This window comes from Ambystoma mexicanum, chromosome 9 (genome assembly GCF_040938575.1).
Source record: "Ambystoma mexicanum isolate Mex_15411 chromosome 9, UKY_AmexF1_1, whole genome shotgun sequence".
Classification (NCBI taxonomy): domain Eukaryota; kingdom Metazoa; phylum Chordata; class Amphibia; order Caudata; family Ambystomatidae; genus Ambystoma; species Ambystoma mexicanum.
This window is the reverse complement of record NC_090931.1, coordinates 965,492,443-965,513,801: the sequence shown is the minus strand read 5'-3', so window position 1 is coordinate 965,513,801 and position 21,359 is coordinate 965,492,443. Positions and strand designations below refer to the sequence as shown.

Sequence of the window (21,359 nt, the reverse complement as noted above, 5' to 3'; positions counted from 1 at the left end):
AGAAAGCCTATGTATCATGGCACAATAATTATAGAGAACAGTGACAAAAATGTGCTTTGCAGTCTTGGAATATTGGGTGACTTAACAAGATACGTTTATGCTGAAAGAAAGCACACAAATCTAACATCTCTCGCTCGTGTCATAACAAGGTCTTTACAAGAAAGGAGACACAGAGGGCACATAGAAGTTTTGCTTTGAGCCATAGTGCCCATTTAAATGTGTGCCTAATTGTGAAGGATTCTAACTGGGCGTCACACACTGGATGCCTATGATGGAGCGCTCAATTAAAATACTTTTTCTTTATTTTCAATGAATTTGAATTGAGCCGATACCCGACCCGTCTCACACCCCCTTTTACAAATACCCCGGGTCACAATGGACCATGAACCAGGCCGGTTATATATCTTTATATGGAGCAGCAATCACCAAAGTGGTGATAATTACAATGAGGACCACAGGAATACACTTGGGTAACCTTCTACAAGAACATATACAAAATACAAATGAATAGGAGCACTTTTTGAATTAGTATAGATAGCACCCAAGTTAAGGTTTCAACCTGCAATGTTCCCTCAACCCCCAATTACTCAAATAAGTGGATAGAAAGAAGTAGCAGGTAGTCAGGGATATGAGGCAGCAAACAGAATCAAAATCCGGATTGTAAACCCTTTGCAATGGCCTAAAATGACACTCGGATTTTAACAAATAATTAATTATATGTGTGGTTAAATAATGATGTACACTATTTTATCACAGCATCAGGGATGTTATATCACTAGCAACTATAAGGGAAGGTATCACAAAAGGCATACAGTTCAAAAAGCAGGTAGAAATTGAAAACACAGTGCAGTCAAATCAAACATGGAAAAGTTGCATTTTTCTCTTTTTCAGCTTTAAATGTCAAAAACGTTTTTTAAATAAACGGGTGAAAAACAGAATCAAAATGCGGTTTTTAGGCTGGCTGATAGATGCACATCACAGGGACCATATAGAAGAGAAAGGGTGACTATAGCTAAAGAATTGGATGAGATTTTCAAGGTGAAAGGTGGTTCGATTTTAGGAAAATAAAGCAGTTAAAAAGCGAAAATCTGTTTTGAAAGAAAAGGACAAGTTTTACTTACACAAGATTTAATGGCTAGAAAAGAGGAACGCCACCCGTGAATATAAAAGTTACGCTGCAGTTGTAATCCTTCATGCAGTGTACCCCTTTTCTTTAGGGAAAGTTAATTTATTTAATCAAAATATTGCTAAGGAGTTACAAGATGGGATGAATGAAAGGATGGTGCTAACACTAGGAAATCAAGGATAGGGTGCACAGAGGATTCTAACAGTCTTAAACAAGTCACCAAGACAAGGATAGGATTTCTTAGGGAGTAGAACAAAGACAAAGTATCAAGATGGGTAGACCTTGCGTTGCTATGGGTTGGGGAGATACTTACAATCAGCGCTGGAGTTTGGTGATTTGGACAGTCAACCGGATTCTGGACTCAAAAGATTCTGGTCACAGGAAGGCAGCTCTCCTAACGGCAAACAGCTCGGCAAGTCTGGTCACTGGATGATGCCAAGTGTACAGCGGGAATGCAGGTAGTGGGCAAAAAGCCGCTCTGGTCACAGGATGCTTCCCAAAAGTCCCACAACGTTTCCCCTTGATTATTGGGATTTTAGTGGGGTTTTCTGGATCAATGGCCTTGCTCGGATAGGATCAGCTATGCTTTGGCCTTGCTTGGATAGGATCAGCTATGCTTTGGTCTTGCAGTAGGGTCTGGAATCTTGGAAAGGTGGATCTGGAATGTTAGAATACAGAGGGGCTGGAAATTCAGGAGAGTGTGTCCTCTCCCTGTGAGCTCCCACCACTTATTTGTATTTGTGTTTGTAATACGCCGGTAGCCCGCAGGCATCAGGGTGCAGAGAGACAGATTCATACTAGGCAGTCAGGGTGCAGGAAGGATGGCTAGGAAAATGGGAAGTTATTTGAAGAGCTGGGTCTTCAAATTTATCCTAAAGTTGTGTGATTTGGTTCCACTCTCATTATTGCTGGAAGGTTATTCCACTGCCGAGCTGCCAGACCCGAAAAAGATTTCCCGGCACCCATGGCTCGGTTTGCCAATGGTACCAGTAACTTGCCTAATGCTTGTGATCTTATGGTCCTGTTTGGGATGTATTGTGTGAACTTGGATCTGAGGTATGATGGGGCCGCTCCATACAAACATCTATGCACTAATGCCATAGATTTGAAGAGGATTCTCTCCTCAACTCTAAGCCAATGGAGAGACGTTCTGGCCTCCGTCATGTGGTTTCTTCTATTGATCCCTTTTATAACCCGGACCGCGTTATTTTCCATTATCTGGTATTTGTTGATGCATTTTTTAGATGCTCCCAACAGTAATGAATTGCCGTAGTCAAGGAGCGCCAGTATGATGGCCCTGGCTATCGTAGCCGCATTGTTCTCATTAAGAAGAGAGTGAATGGCTATCAGGAGCCTTATATAATAGGCATTATTTTTGTGGAGGTAGTTTTTTGAGCTTCCGAGCCCAAAGTAGACTCCATCATCATCCAAAGTGTTTTACATGGGGGACTACCTTGATACATGAGTCTTGATCATAAACTCTTCATAATCTATTCCGAGCTTATCCCTCGCTTGGTATGAGCCAAAAATCATAAGCTTGTTTATTTTGCTGTTCAGGCACATCCAGTTGTCTTCCATCCATTTGTCTATCAGGTTGTAGACGGACATGATCTTTTCCTTATCTAGCCGATAGTCACCCTCCAGTTCTAGCACTAACTGTGTGTCATCAGCGTAGTTTGTAAAATATACACCGATGGATTCTAGCAGTACACATAAGTATTTCATAAATAGGTTGAAGAGAAGAGGGGATATGTTAGCTGCCTGTGGAACGCCTGCACTTATAGGGGTTGGAGTTGAGAACTTCTCTTCCCAGTGTATTCTAGATACACAACCTGCAAGAAAAGATGGCAGCCATGTCAGAGCCGCTTCGGAACATCCTGCTGTTTTCTCCTGTTCTTGCTCTAGCAGTGTGTGATCAATGAGATCAAAAGCAGCACTTAGGTCTAGGAGCATTACTATCCCTGTCTTGCCCTTATCCACTATGGAAAGCATTCGCGATTGGAGATCTAACATTGCAGTTTCTGTGCTGTGAGCAGCACAGAAGCCCGCTGCTGCTCATGCAGGATGTTATTGGCTTCCACATGTGCCTGCAATTATTCTGTGTTGATTTTGTCCATACTTTTCAGGACAAAATGAGTGTTAGTGATTGGGCGCATATTACTGGGATCTTTAGGATACAGACCTGGTTTTTTTAACAGTGGTGTGATGGTCACCTTCTTTATGGCTTGGGAAATCAGGCCATCATGAAAAGATGTGTTAATTATCTTGGACAGCACTGGGGCAAACAGTTCTTTATTTTCCACGATTATTTTAAGAGGAATTAGATTTTCGGCGCAAGAGGATGGTTTCATCTTGGCTAGCACCTTTACCATCTCAGCTTCTGAGATGGGTTGAAAATTAAAGTTGTCTAGTTCATAAGATTGTAGTTTAACTGCATTAGGAAGATGTGTCTCTTTGGCGGTTTCTCTGGCCTGAATGATCGCTTCTCTGGCTTTTTGAGTTTTGTCTGCGAAGGCCTTTTTTACAGTTTCACAGTCCTCCTGCGTAGGTGTGTGGGGGGGGACATGGATTTTGGTTTCTCGTGCAGTTTGAGAATATCAAAGAGCTTACTTGCCAAATTGGGCGCGGCTTCGATCAGCTCATTATAATGTTCTGCTTTAGCATTTCTAATGCCCTGTCTGTATTTAACATTAGCCTGGTTCCATTGTTCCTTAGTCTCTGGTGAGGGATCTTTTTGCCAGATTCTTTCCAGCCGTCTTTACTCAATCTTGAGGTCACGGAGTGTACTGTTCAACCAACTCTGATGGTCATTCGTTTTTCTAACCATTTTAGATTTAAGAGGGGCATCTTGATCTACCATCTCCAATATGTGATAGTAGTGTTTCAGCATTTGCTCGCAGGAGTCCCCGGTTTGGAAGCACTCTCCTATTTGGTGAAGGCAGGGTTCTAGTTGTTCTGGGCCTATGTCTTTGAAATTTCTACTCCTAGTCCTGATGTGGGGACTGTGTTTATGTCTTGGTGCGTCTTGTAAGCGAATTTCAAATATGACTTTGAAATGGTCAGACCAGATGCATGGCTGGGTTATTATGTTCTGAATGATGAGATTGTGTGTTACAACCCAGTCCAACTGATTACCTTTCATTGTAGTGGGGTTGTTATTCTGGATGGAGAAGTCAATATTTTTTAAAGACTTTTCAAGGCTGGTGGCTTCTCATATATATAAAGTGGGTGACATCATAGGGTTTATGTTTGGGCAGAACTAAACTAGACCTACCCCCCAAGCACCGGATAGGTCAGCCAATATTGGTCGCCTCCTTTAGGAGGGGATTCAGTTTAGGGGGTTGTGTTTTATGTGGTGCAAAGCCTTCCCACAGTCCTTTTTGCCAAAAATCATTCTTAACATGAATTACACATTTGTATAGTTGTGGGACTTTAACAAATTACATATTTTATACAGAGCATGGCAGTCCAACTCCCAGGTCTGTATGCCATTGTTTCGCCCTTCTAATAGTTTTTCACGATTTTAGTGAGAACAGATTCACCCAAAATCCCACAATTGTAGGTGTGTGTGCATGTTATCATAGGGCATAGTTCTATTAATTTTTAACGTTCCACCATATGTACTTTCCCCATGATTTACATTCTCCTGGCGTTTGTGTCCCATACATGCTATGGACGGCCGCAATATCTTGTTTAGAACCCATGAAAATCACATTTAAACATTTCTGCACTGTCCGGTTACAGAATTAACAGTCTTAAAAGTGTATTCATCAAATAGTATTTTGAGACAGATGGTCAGTCTTTGTCCTTCAACTAGGACCATTTTTTTCTTCAGCTTAAACCAACTGTCAGTTTCAGCCCAGGGTTGCCATGGGGTTTCCCCAGTTTGATTTAAGGTTTATTGCCACTTCCCCCACTTCACACATAGGTGTCCCAGATCTATTGTCTCAAGCTGAAGCCCAGACAAATGTCTGACGAGCGTGTGACATTTCTTTGTCTTGGTCCATTCAATGTTTTCAAAGGTAGCAATTAACATGCGTGTGTCCCAGAACTTCCTTGTGGCTCCTGTTGGGGGAAGGCTTCAGTTTAGCCAGAAGAGAAACCTGTTCCGGAGCTTCCTCAGTCAAACCAATGCATGTACTTCTTTATTTTATTTTATTTTGTTCTGAATCAGAAGCAAGCCTATTGAAATAAAACATCCCATATATGTTTCCCAGCAAATCCCCCTTGACATTGCTAGGCCAAGACAGGGCCTTCTTTCAACATTACACTTTTAAAACAGGCATTTTTCTTATTTTGCAAAAGCACATTTAAACATGTGGTGAAGTCTGCTGGTATGTCCCTTTCGAAAGGTTTTCTCTTCCATTTGAATATCCAACATGGTTTTGCAGCCCTAGTCAGTTTCTCTCATACAGCAATCTGTTTAAGACACAGATCCACTGAAACTGACATAGGCCCAGAGAGCCAGGGTTTCTTTTGAAGAAGTGATTTTTAACATTTTGTAGCCCAAAAGTCAAGCGTTTTTCCATGCAGCTGAAAGTAGCTTCTGTTGATTTCCCAGACTTGATCTGACACAGCCTGCCATTCAGGAATAATGCCATCTCCTGCTGGGGCACAATCTGAATATGGGTGGGCATGGCAGGGCCTTACTGATAAAAGCAGAGTAATGTAGAACAGATGAAGAGCATCAGAGCGGCATCATTTTAAATGTAAAATATTTACCTTTTTCACTGGGAAACTTTGGGCTAGCAGCAAAGCAGCGCAGATTTTCACTTCGCTTCTTTAGTACACACAAGAACACACCCTGGCAGCCTTTCTCGGGGTGCTCCCTGTTCCAACTTGCCCAATCGTGCTTGGCAAAACAGTATAGCCATCCTTTTGTAGCTGCAAAATGCAGTTTTGAGGCAAGGCCCTGGTGCTCAAAGGAGCCAGCGCAGCCATTTTGCTGGTTCTGCTGAAGTGCAGCTTGGTGATGTGAAGTACTGATGAGTGGGTAAATATATCCTACATAATAAACGTATCACTTATCACAGCAATGATAAGGAAGCTCACCCAATTTAATGCCACATAGCAAAAGGCTTGACACCTTGTTGCTGTGCTCCCTATTGACAGAACATGCTGCGGGACGGTGAGGATGACTGCGCACACTGCTCAGGAAGAGCCACTTGTCTCGTTGGCTCAGAATAAAATGTACACAGAGGGGACATACGTGGTACAGAGAACGTCTCATCCTACAAATATATTCTTAAAGGGCATAACGTTTTGAGGCTCCAAGACTCTAATGCATAAAGCTACCATACCAATAACTGTGTTTCAAAACTGCACTCCATCTGCCTACGTCTCATCTCAGTTGAAAAATCACACATTTATACAATGCCGGTTAAGTGGGTGACTGTTGTCGGTCTTGTCAAGTGCCTTGCAACATGCTGCCTGTGCCTGGCCGCAGTTATAGAGTTGTTGTGAACAGACACAGGAAAAAAAGAGTATTTAGGCTCAGTTATAGGCATATAGGACGGTCTGTAAATACAGCGACCCAGAACAATGACACACTCTTTAGAAGGAAGAAGTTACTTTTGCTCATTTGATCATCATTCCTGCCATAAAGCTTGAAAAAGGGCTTATATTATGTACTAAAATGCATGTCTTCGAGCACTTGAGTAGGGGGATAGAAAGGAATTGATTCTGCAGACACGATAACTTGGAGGTTTAAGGCAGGATGTTCCTCTGCACTTCTGCTTCCTTTCAATCCCCCTCCCCTTAGTTGAATACACTCTGGCAAGACCTGGCTCATTGTTTTTTTCCCACAGTGTGATTTGCAGTCATCCCACCTAAGCCACTCTCTGTGCTGCTGCAGACAGTGCTGAGAGTGCCGTCTGCCTCACAACTCAAGAGAATAATAAACGTATAAGTGGTCATTGCCTTCAGCGGCATTTGCCACTGTAACATTTTCACACTATAGGCAAGCGTCTAACCATTCCTAGTCGAAGCACCGACCCTGGTGGTGACCAAGAACAGGAGTGTGGGTAGGCAGGTGGAGAGGACAGGCCAAAAAAAGAGTATATGGGAGCAGAGCCCGATTTAGACACAGGGGGCAGAATAGCTGAATCAGTAAATCCTATTTGGTGAGGGTGCCGCAGAGACAAAGGATTGGTGGGCAGAATTCAACAGGGCGTGGTTCAGGTGAGGCATTGCTAATAGGGAGAACATACATGATGGATTCCTTTTCTCCTCCTTAAATGCTCCAGAAAGCGTGAGGGTGAGGAGGCAGTTGCCTTTTTTCTGATGGAGCACAGAGGGGTTGTGATGCTTGGAGGCTCAGCCTGGGGCAGCACAAGTGCCCAGGCTCCAAGGTGCTCCCCGGGAAGTGGAAGCTAGACTATCAAATGTGGCAAAAAACAGAAAAGCATAATGAGGCATTTTCAATGAGTTGGCACATATATTTTAATAAAGTATTGTTTATGTGTGTGCTATATAGCAACGCCATATGTTCCTGTTCCAGAGTCAACATCTCCAGTTCCAAAAAAGGTAAGTCATCAGCCAAATTGAAAAAGTATGTCCTTGCCTCAGAAATATCCTCTTAACCTACCTCTCATCTGCCTTTGATCAAACATTTTTCCCTCGCCTCTCTCTGCCTATTTCCCTCACTTTTTCTGCCTCTTCTTCCATCATGGCCACATCCCTAACATAGCTTGCCATGCCACCTACCTGCACTTACAAATGTGATTTTCCTTAATCTATGTAAGCCCACCCATGTATTGTCCCCAGTGACTGATCCATTTACTCCACACCACAACCTGGTCAGAATGTCATTCAGATCCACCCCATTGTAGGCAGCTCATTGCTTCCTGTCAGATCTGATATCTTACCTATTGTACTTTCTTTTGCGATCCAAAGAGCATACTTCTTCCATAGTTAAGGTAATACGGACTAACATAGAAAACCTGGAAAAATGACTGTGTGACGGATTTAGCCGAAATTCTGAAGACATTTAGGTACACCTGACCACTCCCCCTCCCATCCCAGACTGTATATTGTCAGAATGATTTATTAAAAAATAAAAAAGTTATCAAGAAAACAATTTATTTTAAAAACACAGTTTTGGCCTACTCCTCATTCATTTTCTCATGGACAAAAAAGGTCAATTGTTGCCAGACCACACAGCCCAAACTGCTGGATGGATTTGGAGCAGGTCTGAAACAACCTGGGCACGAATCATTGACTTGCAATCCTTTTTTGGTTTGGGTCTATTTCGTCCAGAACTTTTAAAAATATTTGACAGAGAAGGAGGTGCCCCATTCTCCAAAATAAATAGCTATATTTCGGGATAATGGAGAAGAATCCAGGCGTTTATAAATCAAACAGCCGCCATCTTTTTTTTTTCTCAATCCAAGAGTTAGCCTCGGTTATACCCCAGTTTATAGGCAAGGGTATTGAAAAATGGTACACAGAAAAAAGGCTTTTGCAGGTCAAAAACATGCAAATGCCATTGGGCTAGAGGTGGGGGGGGAGACACCAAGTGAACTTTGGGAGTTGTAGGGGGGCGAGAGACCAAGTTTGCAACACGAGGCTCTAACATTTTTCCCATACCCTCTGCTATAATCTGGGGTATAGCCGCAAATAGGCGACATCTCAAATAAAACTGCGTCACACTAACACTGTGTGTTGTTGGGTGAAAGGGAAAGGGCAGGGGTGGTGAGGAGGCCTTCAGGGGGCGGAGAGAGCTGTTACAGATGAGCGAGGGACGGGTATGCCCAGACGTGGGTCCCGTGCCTGCTGGGCCTAGAGACCCAAGCTACTCCTCACTGATGACGCCCAACAAGGCTGAAACATGTCTGGGGATGCTTGTGGTCTCGTGCAGAAGGGATGTGACCTAGCAGTTCGGGCTGGACTACCCCTTTGGGGGTGGGGCCAAGCCTGATTTGCATATGGTCTTTCCCCTTCTGTAATGGCTTGGCAGGCGAAGAACGATGGTCTGGAGGGTTGCCCAGAGCAATGCCAGAGGTTAAGATTCATTCTAAACCTTCCAGCCATCACCTCTTTTGTTTTGTTTTGCTCTTGTCACCCCAACTGGGACGGGTATACCCAGACGTGGGTCCCGTGCCTGCTGGGCCTAGAGACCCAAGCTACTCCTCACTGATGATGCCCAACAAGGCTGAAACATGTCTGGGGATGCTTGTGGTCTCGTGCAGAAGGGATGTGACCTAGCAGTTCGGGCTGGACTACCCCTTTGGGGGTGGGGCCAAGCCTGATTTGCATATGGTCTTTCCCCTTCTGTAATGGCTTGGCAGGCGAAGAACGATGGTCTGGAGGGTTGCCCAGAGCAATGCCAGAGGTTAAGATTCATTCTAAACCTTCCAGCCATCACCTCTTTTGTTTTGTTTTGCTCTTGTCACCCCAACTGGGACGGGTATGCCCAGACGTGGGTCCCGTGCCTGCTGGGCCTAGAGACCCAAGCTACTCCTCACTGATGATGCCCAACAAGGCTGAAACATGTCTGGGGATGCTTGTGGTCTCGTGCAGAAGGGATGTGACCTAGCAGTTCGGGCTGGACTACCCCTTTGGGGGTGGGGCCAAGCCTGATTTGCATATAGTCTTTCCCCTTCTGTAATGGCTTGGCAGGCGAAGAACGATGGTCTGGAGGGTTGCCCAGAGCAATGCCAGAGGTTAAGATTCATTCTAAACCTTCCAGCCATCACCTCTTTTGTTTTGTTTTGCTCTTGTCACCCCAAGTGGGACGGGTATGCCCAGACGTGGGTCCCGTGCCTGCTGGGCCTAGAGACCCAAGCTACTCCTCACTGATGACGCCCAACAAGGCTGAAACATGTCTGGGGATGCTTGTGGTCTCGTGCAGAAGGGATGTGACCTAGCAGTTCGGGCTGGACTACCCCTTTGGGGGTGGGGCCAAGCCTGATTTGCATATGGTCTTTCCCCTTCTGTAATGGCTTGGCAGGCAAAGAACGATGGTCTGGAGGGTTGCCCAGAGCAATGCCAGAGGTTAAGATTCATTCTAAACCTTCCAGCCATCACCTCTTTTGTTTTGTTTTGCTCTTGTCACCCCAAGTGGGACGGGTATGCCCAGACGTGGGTCCCGTGCCTGCTGGGCCTAGAGACCCAAGCTACTCCTCACTGATGACGCCCAACAAGGCTGAAACATGTCTGGGGATGCTTGTGGTCTCGTGCAGAAGGGATGTGACCTAGCAGTTCGGGCTGGACTACCCCTTTGGGGGTGGGGCCAAGCCTGATTTGCATATGGTCTTTCCCCTTCTGTAATGGCTTGGCAGGCGAAGAACGATGGTCTGGAGGGTTGCCCAGAGCAATGCCAGAGGTTAAGATTCATTCTAAACCTTCCAGCCATCACCTCTTTTGTTTTGTTTTGCTCTTGTCACCCCAAGTGGGACGGGTATGCCCAGACGTGGGTCCCGTGCCTGCTGGGCCTAGAGACCCAAGCTACTCCTCACTGATGACGCCCAACAAGGCTGAAACATGTCTAGGGATGCTTGTGGTCTCGTGCAGAAGGGATGTGACCTAGCAGTTCGGGCTGGACTACCCCTTTGGGGGTGGGGCCAAGCCTGATTTGCATATGGTCTTTCTCCTTCTGTAATGGCTTGGCAGGCGAAGAACGATGGTCTGGAGGGTTGCCCAGAGCAATGCCAGAGGTTAAGATTCATTCTAAACCTTCCAGCCATCACCTCTTTTGTTTTGTTTTGCTCTTGTCACCCCAAGTGGGACGGGTATGCCCAGACGTGGGTCCCGTGCCTGCTGGGCCTAGAGACCCAAGCTACTCCTCACTGATGACGCCCAACAAGGCTGAAACATGTCTGGGGATGCTTGTGGTCTCGTGCAGAAGGGATGTGACCTAGCAGTTCGGGCTGGACTACCCCTTTGGGGGTGGGGCCAAGCCTGATTTGCATATGGTCTTTCCCCTTCTGTAATGGCTTGGCAGGCGAAGAACGATGGTCTGGAGGGTTGCCCAGAGCAATGCCAGAGGTTAAGATTCATTCTAAACCTTCCAGCCATCACCTCTTTTGTTTTGTTTTGCTCTTGTCACCCCAAGTGGGACGGGTATGCCCAGACGTGGGTCCCTTGCCTGCTGGGCCTAGAGACCCAAGCTACTCCTCACTGATGACGCCCAACAAGGCTGAAACATGTCTGGGGATGCTTGTGGTCTCGTGCAGAAGGGATGTGACCTAGCAGTTCGGGCTGGACTACCCCTTTGGGGGTGGGGCCAAGCCTGATTTGCATATGGTCTTTCCCCTTCTGTAATGGCTTGGCAGGCGAAGAACGATGGTCTGGAGGGTTGCCCAGAGCAATGCCAGAGGTTAAGATTCATTCTAAACCTTCCAGCCATCACCTCTTTTGTTTTGTTTTGCTCTTGTCACCCCAAGTGGGACGGGTATGCCCAGACGTGGGTCCCGTGCCTGCTGGGCCTAGAGACCCAAGCTACTCCTCACTGATGACGCCCAACAAGGCTGAAACATGTCTGGGGATGCTTGTGGTCTCGTGCAGAAGGGATGTGACCTAGCAGTTCGGGCTGGACTACCCCTTTGGGGGTGGGGCCAAGCCTGATTTGCATATGGTCTTTCCCCTTCTGTAATGGCTTGGCAGGCGAAGAACGATGGTCTGGAGGGTTGCCCAGAGCAATGCCAGAGGTTAAGATTCATTCTAAACCTTCCAGCCATCACCTCTTTTGTTTTGTTTTGCTCTTGTCACCCCAAGTGGGACGGGTATGCCCAGACGTGGGTCCCGTGCCTGCTGGGCCTAGAGACCCAAGCTACTCCTCACTGATGACGCCCAACAAGGCTGAAACATGTCTGGGGATGCTTGTGGTCTCGTGCAGAAGGGATGTGACCTAGCAGTTCGGGCTGGACTACCCCTTTGGGGGTGGGGCCAAGCCTAATTTGCATATGGTCTTTCCCCTTCTGTAATGGCTTGGCAGGCGAAGAACGATGGTCTGGAGGGTTGCCCAGAGCAATGCCAGAGGTTAAGATTCATTCTAAACCTTCCAGCCATCACCTCTTTTGTTTTGTTTTGCTCTTGTCACCCCAAGTGGGACGGGTATGCCCAGACGTGGGTCCCGTGCCTGCTGGGCCTAGAGACCCAAGCAACTCCTCACTGATGACGCCCAACAAGGCTGAAACATGTCTGGGGATGCTTGTGGTCTCGTGCAGAAGGGATGTGACCTAGCAGTTCGGGCTGGACTACCCCTTTGGGGGTGGGGCCAAGCCTGATTTGCATATGGTCTTTCCCCTTCTGTAATGGCTTGGCAGGCGAAGAACAATGGTCTGGAGGGTTGCCCAGAGCAATGCCAGAGGTTAAGATTCATTCTAAACCTTCCAGCCATCACCTCTTTTGTTTTGTTTTGCTCTTGTCACCCCAAGTGGGACGGGTATGCCCAGACGTGGGTCCCGTGCCTGCTGGGCCTAGAGACCCAAGCTACTCCTCACTGATGACGCCCAAAAAGGCTGAAGCATGTCTGGGGATGCTTGTGGTCTCGTGCAGAAGGGATGTGACCTAGCAGTTCGGGCTGGACTACCCCTTTGGGGGTGGGGCCAAGCCTGATTTGCATATGGTCTTTCCCCTTCTGTAATGGCTTGGCAGGCGAAGAACGATGGTCTGGAGGGTTGCCCAGAGCAATGCCAGAGGTTAAGATTCATTCTAAACCTTCCAGCCATCACCTCTTTTGTTTTGTTTTGCTCTTGTCACCCCAAGTGGGACGGGTATGCCCAGACGTGGGTCCCGTGCCTGCTGGGCCTAGAGACCTAAGCTACTCCTCACTGATGACGCCCAACAAGGCTGAAACATGTCTGGGGATGCTTGTGGTCTCGTGCAGAAGGGATGTGACCTAGCAGTTCGGGCTGGACTACCCCTTTGGGGGTGGGGCCAAGCCTGATTTGCATATGGTCTTTCCCCTTCTGTAATGGCTTGGCAGGCGAAGAACGATGGTCTGGAGGGTTGCCCAGAGCAATGCCAGAGGTTAAGATTCATTCTAAACCTTCCAGCCATCACCTCTTTTGTTTTGTTTTACGAATAAGAATACACCATGGACTAACAAAGTCAATGTAATGCAAACTTCATCCTTTTGTCTCATTTTCTATTCACCATAGATTTGAAAAGTTATTGCAGTCTGAAATACTTTGTTTGTAAACCTATGTGCAAGCATGCATTACTAAATTACTGCTTTCCATTGAAAAAGGAAGCATAGGAAAACCAAAACAGGGTTAAATCTTCTAGATACTGTAATTTTCTAGCACAAACCTCCACAAGCGAGAATTTGGAGTACAGCTGAACTGTACCATGTCTTCCTTTGTAGTCATCAAATTACCATCAATCGTGGTCTGGTCAGCCTTACTGTACAATATGGGACACTAGGACAATCTGAATTATCTTTCAGATGCCCAAGTGTTGTGAACCCAGTACATCTGGGTGAATTATCTGAAAAGATAACTGAATAATTCTGTACCCGGCCCTCAAAATCCCTGTGGCCCACCCTTTGCAGGAAGACCAACTCCCCCACATTACCATATCAAACAGGAAACTGCACCATCATCTTTTTTCTATGTTTACCTACACAACTGTGCAGTTGACTGAGCCCTGATCAATGCTGATGCCAGGAAAAGTAGGCCCAGATAGGATTTTTTCTTTAAAAAAAAAAAAAGGAAAATTTCACTGCCCTGTGGGATGCCCTGTCGGAGAGTGGCTGCTTCACCCCACATGGCTTTTTTATTTTATTTGTAAACTTTAAATCACCCCTGAACTTAGGAAAAGTTGGTGGGATTCACTGAACCCTGAGTTAGCACAAAACCTGGGCGAGTCAGGGTTTGGCCAAATGTATTTCCCCTGCTTAACAGGTACCATTGTTAACAGCATGTCTGAGTTAGTTATGGATTCTTATTCGTTGATATGGCACTATAGGGCACTCCTCCACTGCATATGATGACAACCAGTTGGTTACAGCACATAGTGGCTCTTTTCTAACTTGATGTAGTATGTAACTATATGCCAAATGCGCTTACCCAACACGCTTTTATATGTGCCCATCAACCACATTTCACGCACTTGTTCTGTTTCGAATCTGTTATGTATAACGCCAGACATGTGCGTCCTTGCAATTCTTAAGCGGTTTTCGATAAATGAAAGAAAACCTTACATAAACAGAGGCAACGTTTACCCACCTCAGGTGCCATCCAAAAGGGTGTACCAACAGAAGTGTTGCGGCGTAAACGGGCACTAGTAAGTTGTGCCGAGACTCCTGAAAGAAAACAAAAGAAATATTATAGGCCTTCAAAGACATGCACATAATCAATATTCCCTCTTAAATAAACATACCTTAAAGCTACATAGCTTTATTTACAAAGAGCAGAATCTGACTCCCGCTTAGCAAGACCATCGTTTTTGGACCAACATCTTTACTGACTATAACATCAACAAGCTTAATCTGTACATGAGTTTTGAATAAGGGCTTGGGAAGTGGGATAGAATACAAGCTCTCCTGCTGGCCTCATGAAGGAAAGTCTGTGCACTGCCCTCTTTCCTTACATCTGCTGAGGTGGTCAGTGCAACACACAACATAGGTCTATAAGCAGCCTCATCTGTCCCCACAATATAAAATATTACATGATCTTAAAGTGCTTCTGGTGTCTACCACTGGGTAATAGGCGCTGTCTTGGAGCCTAAGAATCCTATTCACTAGATGGACTCACTGTTGTGTCTACAGGTAGCCCAGTAGGCTCTTTGCAGTTCTCACTGTTCGATTCGATCAAACAGGAGTTGAAGGTGCTGGAGGCAGAGATTAAGTTCATAGGTTCCGCGGCAGTAAACTTCTCAATGACCCCCGCCATACTCCACTGGGATATAATGTAGGGGTTTGTCAACACCTGGTACCCCTGGTACTGCTCTTCTAACTCTGGTGTTATCTTTGCGATCACTGGGTCAGAGTAGGAGCACCACAGGCAGAAAGCAAGGGCAGCTCTGCAGAGATGGGTTTACTTTCTGTTGTGTTGTCCCTACCCTTGTCCCCCACCCTTCCCTTTGTAGGAGTGAATAAGAGGTCCCTGAGAAGGTAAGGGTGAGAGCATTATAAGTGGTTATTTATAATGTGCTTAACACCCAAATGTTTCTAAGCGCGAACCAGGGGAATCAAACCTGTGTTCCGTGTCATCTTGCTTCCAAAGGGAGTGCGTTGCCCCCAAGCTATCCTTACGAGATATTGTTCCTCCTTGACCCTCAGCAGTACCATATTTGCTGCTGGACGGCTGGGCAAGGACAGGGAATGGGGACTTGTACTCTATTTGCACAAAGCAGAGGGATGAAGAGACTATGGTGTAATGCTTGTGCGAAATGCGAGCTAGAACAACATGGCGTTGGTGCGCAGCCATTTTGGACACTCATCCCCCATTATGTTGATAAAGCCTTCGTCTCTGCGGGCCTCCGGCAAAAAATGAGCATTTCAGTAGCGAAAGCAGAGCAAGGTCACATAGCTACATAAATATTATTTCTGAGTGGACTTAATGTGGAGAGTAATTATTGTATTGTCCACTGAAGGATGAATACGGGGAGAGAGTCGGAGCGTCCTGCAGGTGCATGATAAGGGGTTCTGGGAATGAATGCGAGGAGAGGGCGCTGGGTTCTTCCACTTCTGACTGGTTTTTTACACCCTCTGTCCCTTCGACTTGTGATCTGCTCTCCGAGCCGAGGGCAGACACAACTGAGAAGGGCAGGGATATGCCCCCATAAAGGAGAGGGCATTGCGTGGCAAAGTTAGCTAGAATTCGGACTCTCGGATGATGAAGTCTTGCTGAGAGGGAGGACGCTCCGCCTCAGACCCTGTTAGCACGAGTGATCTCTTCACCTACCTCCTAAGGCAATAAGCAGTGTCGTAGTGGCCAAGATGAAGGGTCTCTTCTGCTGCCTTGCTAACAGTGATGCCATTTATATCTATACTTCTCCATATCCAAGTGTATGTTTGTTTATATATGCCAAGTTCATATATACAAAGCTTGTGTGAATCAAGAGTCCAATAACTGGTTTTGCCAGAGGGTCGGAGAAACGTTAAGTGTAAGTGTTCTCCTCACGTGGCCAAGCAAAAGCAAAACATTTGGCGCTGTGCGCAGGGTCTTTGTGCTGACATTGATGCCAAAGGATCCTGCTAATAAATTGAAGTTAAAATGTTTGACTCGGAACAGCAATTTTTTTTTTCTTTTCACCCTTCGCATTGAAAGAAAAAATAATGAATTACACGGCCACATCAGTGGCCATGTAGTTATGGTTAAGGTGCCGTTTCCATAGGAAGAGCACTTTTTGGGTGGCTTATAACTTCGCTCCCCCTGGAGGAATCCTCACCAAACTTTGCAAGAAAAGTATATGGGTCACTCTGAATTTTGCAAAGTTTGGTGATTTTTGGTCCAGGAGGGGAAAAGTTATAGGGGGGGGGGGTCCCAAAACGTCTTTTTCCCATAGACTGAATGGGGGAAAAAACTTTGCGCACGCCTACAGCCCAAACCGCTGGATGGATTTTCACCAGATTTGCGGCAGGAGCAACGGCTTAGTCCCAAAAGCGTGCTTTTGTAAATTTGCTCAAAATCTGTCCAGTAGTTTTCTTTAAAACAATCAAAAGTAGGTATGGAAAAATTAGTGATATCTATGTCCGCATCGCGGTCACACTTCCCTGTTCGCTCCGTGGGCAAGAAATCAATTGGCTAATCCGTAGCATCATGTCCGCGGGCATGTGGCGCTTTCACTGATTGGTTGTGGAACAGGGTGAAGTGCGTCAGATTTCTTCGCGGCCTCCGCCATCTTTTGTTCATGTTTTGGAGTACACGGACGTCGCCGGTAACACATACAAAACAAAACACCAATGCACTTGTTATAATTATGAAATACTGTTTCCGAAGGTGAGCTTTACTTAGGTTGGAATGGAATGTGGCCGCGCAAACCCAAAAAGTGGCGTTTTCTTGCCACCAAATTCATACGGTAAAGTGGAAGTTGGTGCTCAATGTACGGCGACCAATGCCTGCGTCTGTGTTACAATGTTTTCAGATTAATATTGAAGTCGGACTGGTGTCCTATGTTTTGAAATCTGAGGCGGCCACCTGGAGTGTTTGATGGAAACAGTGGTTTTCGAGGCGTATGGGAGTAGCGGTTCTCATGATTGGATGCTCATATGTTGTTGCAAAGTGAGAATGTATTTGCCTTCTGAGTGAAGGTCAGTTGATTTGCTTTTTTGGTTGCAAGCTCAGAAGGCCCACGCATCCAAGTCAATCCATAGGGGCTATTATTTTTTGACCTTGAGCGAAAGGGAAACTTCAAAAGCTACACAGGGCATGAAAGCTTGGAAAAAAATACTATTTGATAAGGTTATGGTTTAAAAACGTTTGTAAGGAACATGAAATATCAGTTCACAAAGATTCTTTGATGCAAACACTTTGCTGTCTGACGTTGACAAAAATAATGGAGCCTGTCAAGATGATGTAAGTTTAATTTTGACGACTCTACACCGACCCGCGTTTTAATTTTATATTACCAAACACTAATTGTGACAATGTAACTGAAGTATTATCTTTTTGCGCAGTTGTACTTTTCCTCCAATAACAGAGTGTACATTGTTCGCGTTTGCAGGCTGTGACTAGAGTCACAATTGTTGACCGTTATTTCTTTTTCTTTCAAATGTTATGCTTGCCCACATAGCTTTGTGTATCAGTTTGCACGTTCTTTTGGTCTTGTGTAACATTAAGACATGTAATTTTTTCTTGCGTGTACATTCATGCTGCCTTCATACTTGAATTACCATCTTACTGTGTAGTTGGCCTTTTTTTAACCCTTACGCCGACTGCTGTTTCTCGGCGTTTGTAGGGTGTCCCATGGTCAACGCTAATATTTCTTTAAAATGTCACGTTTGCCCTCTTTCATTAGTGTACTACTTTCCACAATCTTTGTGTCTGTTTTGGAATTTTTTCCTAAAGGTTGTGTATTGATACAGATTTTCTCTTGCGTTTTCCGCCTAGCTACATTTTGCCGTACTGTGCGTGCCATGGTTTCCAGATGTCAAGTGACGGCTTCTTTCAACGCCAGGTGCAACTGCATGTGACCGGCTGCCTGTCCATTATAATGTTATGGGATGACAGGCCAGGCCCCCTCTGTCCCTACCTGGCCAGGCCCCTACGCTGAACTAGCTATTAGAAGTGACGTCACATCATTTATGGTAGTGTAAGGCAACGGTCATGGCGCCGTCTTGGAAATACCTGTGCAAACAAAGCGGGTGCTTTAACAGAAACGCATACTTTGTGTATGCGAAAATAATTGCGTGTGTCTCACCATGAACATTTTCAATGTCGGCCTTAGAACCATTGCTACAATTTATTTGGAAATGGAATTAGTCTGTTGGTCTCTGACAGTTGTTTGTTAAATAAAAGTACTTTACAAATGCTAAAATGTTACAGTTTTTTTTTAAATCCTGTGTATCATTTCGAAATGTGAGGTACCACATTATACGTCACTGTATGTTTATTTACAGGTTATGCGTCATGGTACGTACTGTTGATTTTTGGTGGCTGTCATGGAAAGCGAAGAGGGGCAATGTATGTAACAACCGCTTTCCCTTTCTATGGTCGCCATCTTGAAAAAGGATTTTGTTTTGTAATTGCTGTATGTTTATGCACAGGTTCTGCGTCTCGGCTCGTACTTTTGCTTTTTCCTACACTGTGAAAGGTGGTTCTTAACGCAACATTTAGTTGGTTAACGGGTGGCTTTCTTTTTTGGTAGGATAGCTAATAAGGCCTTTTGCGAACGGAAATGAGGAAATACGCATCAAACAGTGATATGGGGGAGTGGGTGGCCGGTGAAAAAATATTGTGCATTTCGTTTATTATTTCTAAGGTTGGGACAGTGTTTGACATGCTCCTTCATTACAGTAGTGCTGCAGGAGGAGGGATGGCCTTACCTGATGTCATTTTCAGATAACTAAAACTTTTGCTAAAAGTATGTAATGTGTACTACATTGTTAATGGCCGACTACCAATACGTGTTGGCGCTGTGCAAGGCAAATGTTGCAGGTGGACGTTCCTACATCAATATAAAATCTGTTTCCACATTGTCCATGACACAAACATCTTACTGTTAAGTGTTTACCGATTCTGGGACACATTACCGTGCTGTACAGCAGCATGTTTTCAAGTGGTATTCTCTGCAAGGTATTTAAATAAGTCAGAAGTTGCTTTATATTATGGTTACGTAGCACTACTATAAACCGATCATCTTTACCAAAAAAAACTTTGCAAAAGGGACGGTATGGTTAAGTTGCTCTACTGAAAACCTGTGAAATTCACTAAAAAAACGTTATAAACGTGACATTATGGTTCAAAGTACAATCGAAAAACCCCTGAAATTTGACAGTTATGGTAGGCTAACCAACCATAACTGCCCGCACCACTGTGCACTGCTAACACTAGCACCCAGGACATCAAAGATGACATCACAAATGTCATTAATGGCATCACTGATGACATCACATGTGCATTTACTTTTCAGACGAGGGGTTGTGAATGTAATTTTAGCAAAAAAATATCAGGGATTATCGGGGCATGTGTAATAAAGTACATACTTCATCACATAATGTAGTGTTCTAAAGAAAATTCCATTGCAGTGTTTCTTTCTAGTACAGGAACCTACTCATACAGAAATGTAGGTATTGGCTGCAGCATACACCACAGAGGTGCTAAGTTTGTACTTTCCAAAGTTGTATAATAAAAAGGTGAATGTTTCTGTATCACACTTTTCTGGTCTGTGAGACATGTACTAAGTAGCTAATAATGCATCACTTACTACATATTTCTACTAATACACACAACATAAATAGATCACAATGCATACAAATATGGGGCTTATATGGAGAGTAAAGTAAGCAAACAAGAGGCAGTATCATTAGCAACTGTGTATAATCTACATGATTTGATTCATGCACAAAAATGATTGCTGTGTTTCAGGCCTGCTTCTTCCCCTATATATGTACATCAAACAATGCGATTAAATTCTAAGGAAAGTAGTGTAAGAACATGTGAAAATAGCAACATTTATAAATGTAATACCTTTTGAAAGTTAAGTTTCCGACTGTCAGCAAATAAACCCACCTGGCCTAGATATGGCAGTGAACAAAAACGAAGGGGCTACACATGTGATGTCATCAGTGATGTCATCAATGACATTTGTGATATCATCTTTGATGTCCTGGGTGTTAGTGTTAGCAGTGCACAGTGGTGCAGGCAGTTATGGTTGCTTAGCCTACCATACTGTCGAATTTCAGGGGTTATCGATTGTACTTTGAACCAAATGTCACGTTTATGAAGTTTTTTGAGTGAATTTCACAGGTTTTTAGTAGTGCAACTTAACCATAACGTCCCTCTAACAAAGTTTTTTTTTAGTGTATATATATATATATATATATATATGTGTGTGTGTAGGTGTTGAGGTATTGACGATAGGGAAGTGAAACATCCATTTAATACGATGAGTTCCCTATTTAGGAAAAAAGGTAGTTCCGCGGGTGGAGAATGTCCAGAGGTGACTATCTCAGGGTGGACAAAGGGCCCATATGATAAAATTGCACAAACTTGGGCATGTGGAGCAGGATTGAGTGAGACCTGGGATACGAGTATAGGAGAAGTGAGTCCAGCCTAAAAGACAAAATGCCTACAGAAAGTCTCTGTGGAGATGGGAAAAGAAGGTTTGGCTCTTGGGAGAAGGGGTTGGATTCTGTTGCATGCTTTTTGAGAAATGCATCAAGTGAATGTAGAATTACAAGCGAGTGCTCAAAAATTGGAAAAGGAACTGGCTGCTGAAAAACAAATTGTGGCAATGCAGTAGCTCCAAATGAAATAATATCATGATAAGGCAGATAAATACCAAGCGGTAGCTGAACAGTCCACGGTAAGGGTGGCTCGCTATAAGTATCGGAAGAGAAGAAGAAGGGTTAATTCTCGTAAGGTAGCAACTGTGATTGCTTCCGCAGGTTTAGATTAGTACCCTGATCAGTGGGATGGTGATGTGTTCGATAGTACTACTACCGATAGTGGTTCCGAACCGGACCTTGTATCCAAGCCAGAACCAGCATGTAAAGAGGTGACAGTTAAACACGTAATACGCAAAAAGATGGGTTGTCATCCGACAAATCTGGGAGGAGGTGTGGTGGACATGACAGCACTTGAGGATTATTCACAACAGGATGTCAGTGAAATAATTAACC

The 21,359-nt window shown here is 44.8% G+C and overlaps 1 protein-coding gene across 1 annotated transcript in view; it reads right to left on the bottom strand.

Annotated features, from left to right (window-relative positions):
* The window catches only part of MYO3B (myosin IIIB), a 3,387,754-nt gene that overhangs the window by 2,925,403 nt on the left and 440,992 nt on the right, over positions 1-21,359 (bottom strand). The window contains exon 6 of the mRNA XM_069616181.1: positions 14,299-14,375. Coding sequence (XP_069472282.1) covers positions 14,299-14,375 — 77 coding nt within the window. The remainder of the gene's footprint in view (positions 1-14,298; positions 14,376-21,359) is intronic.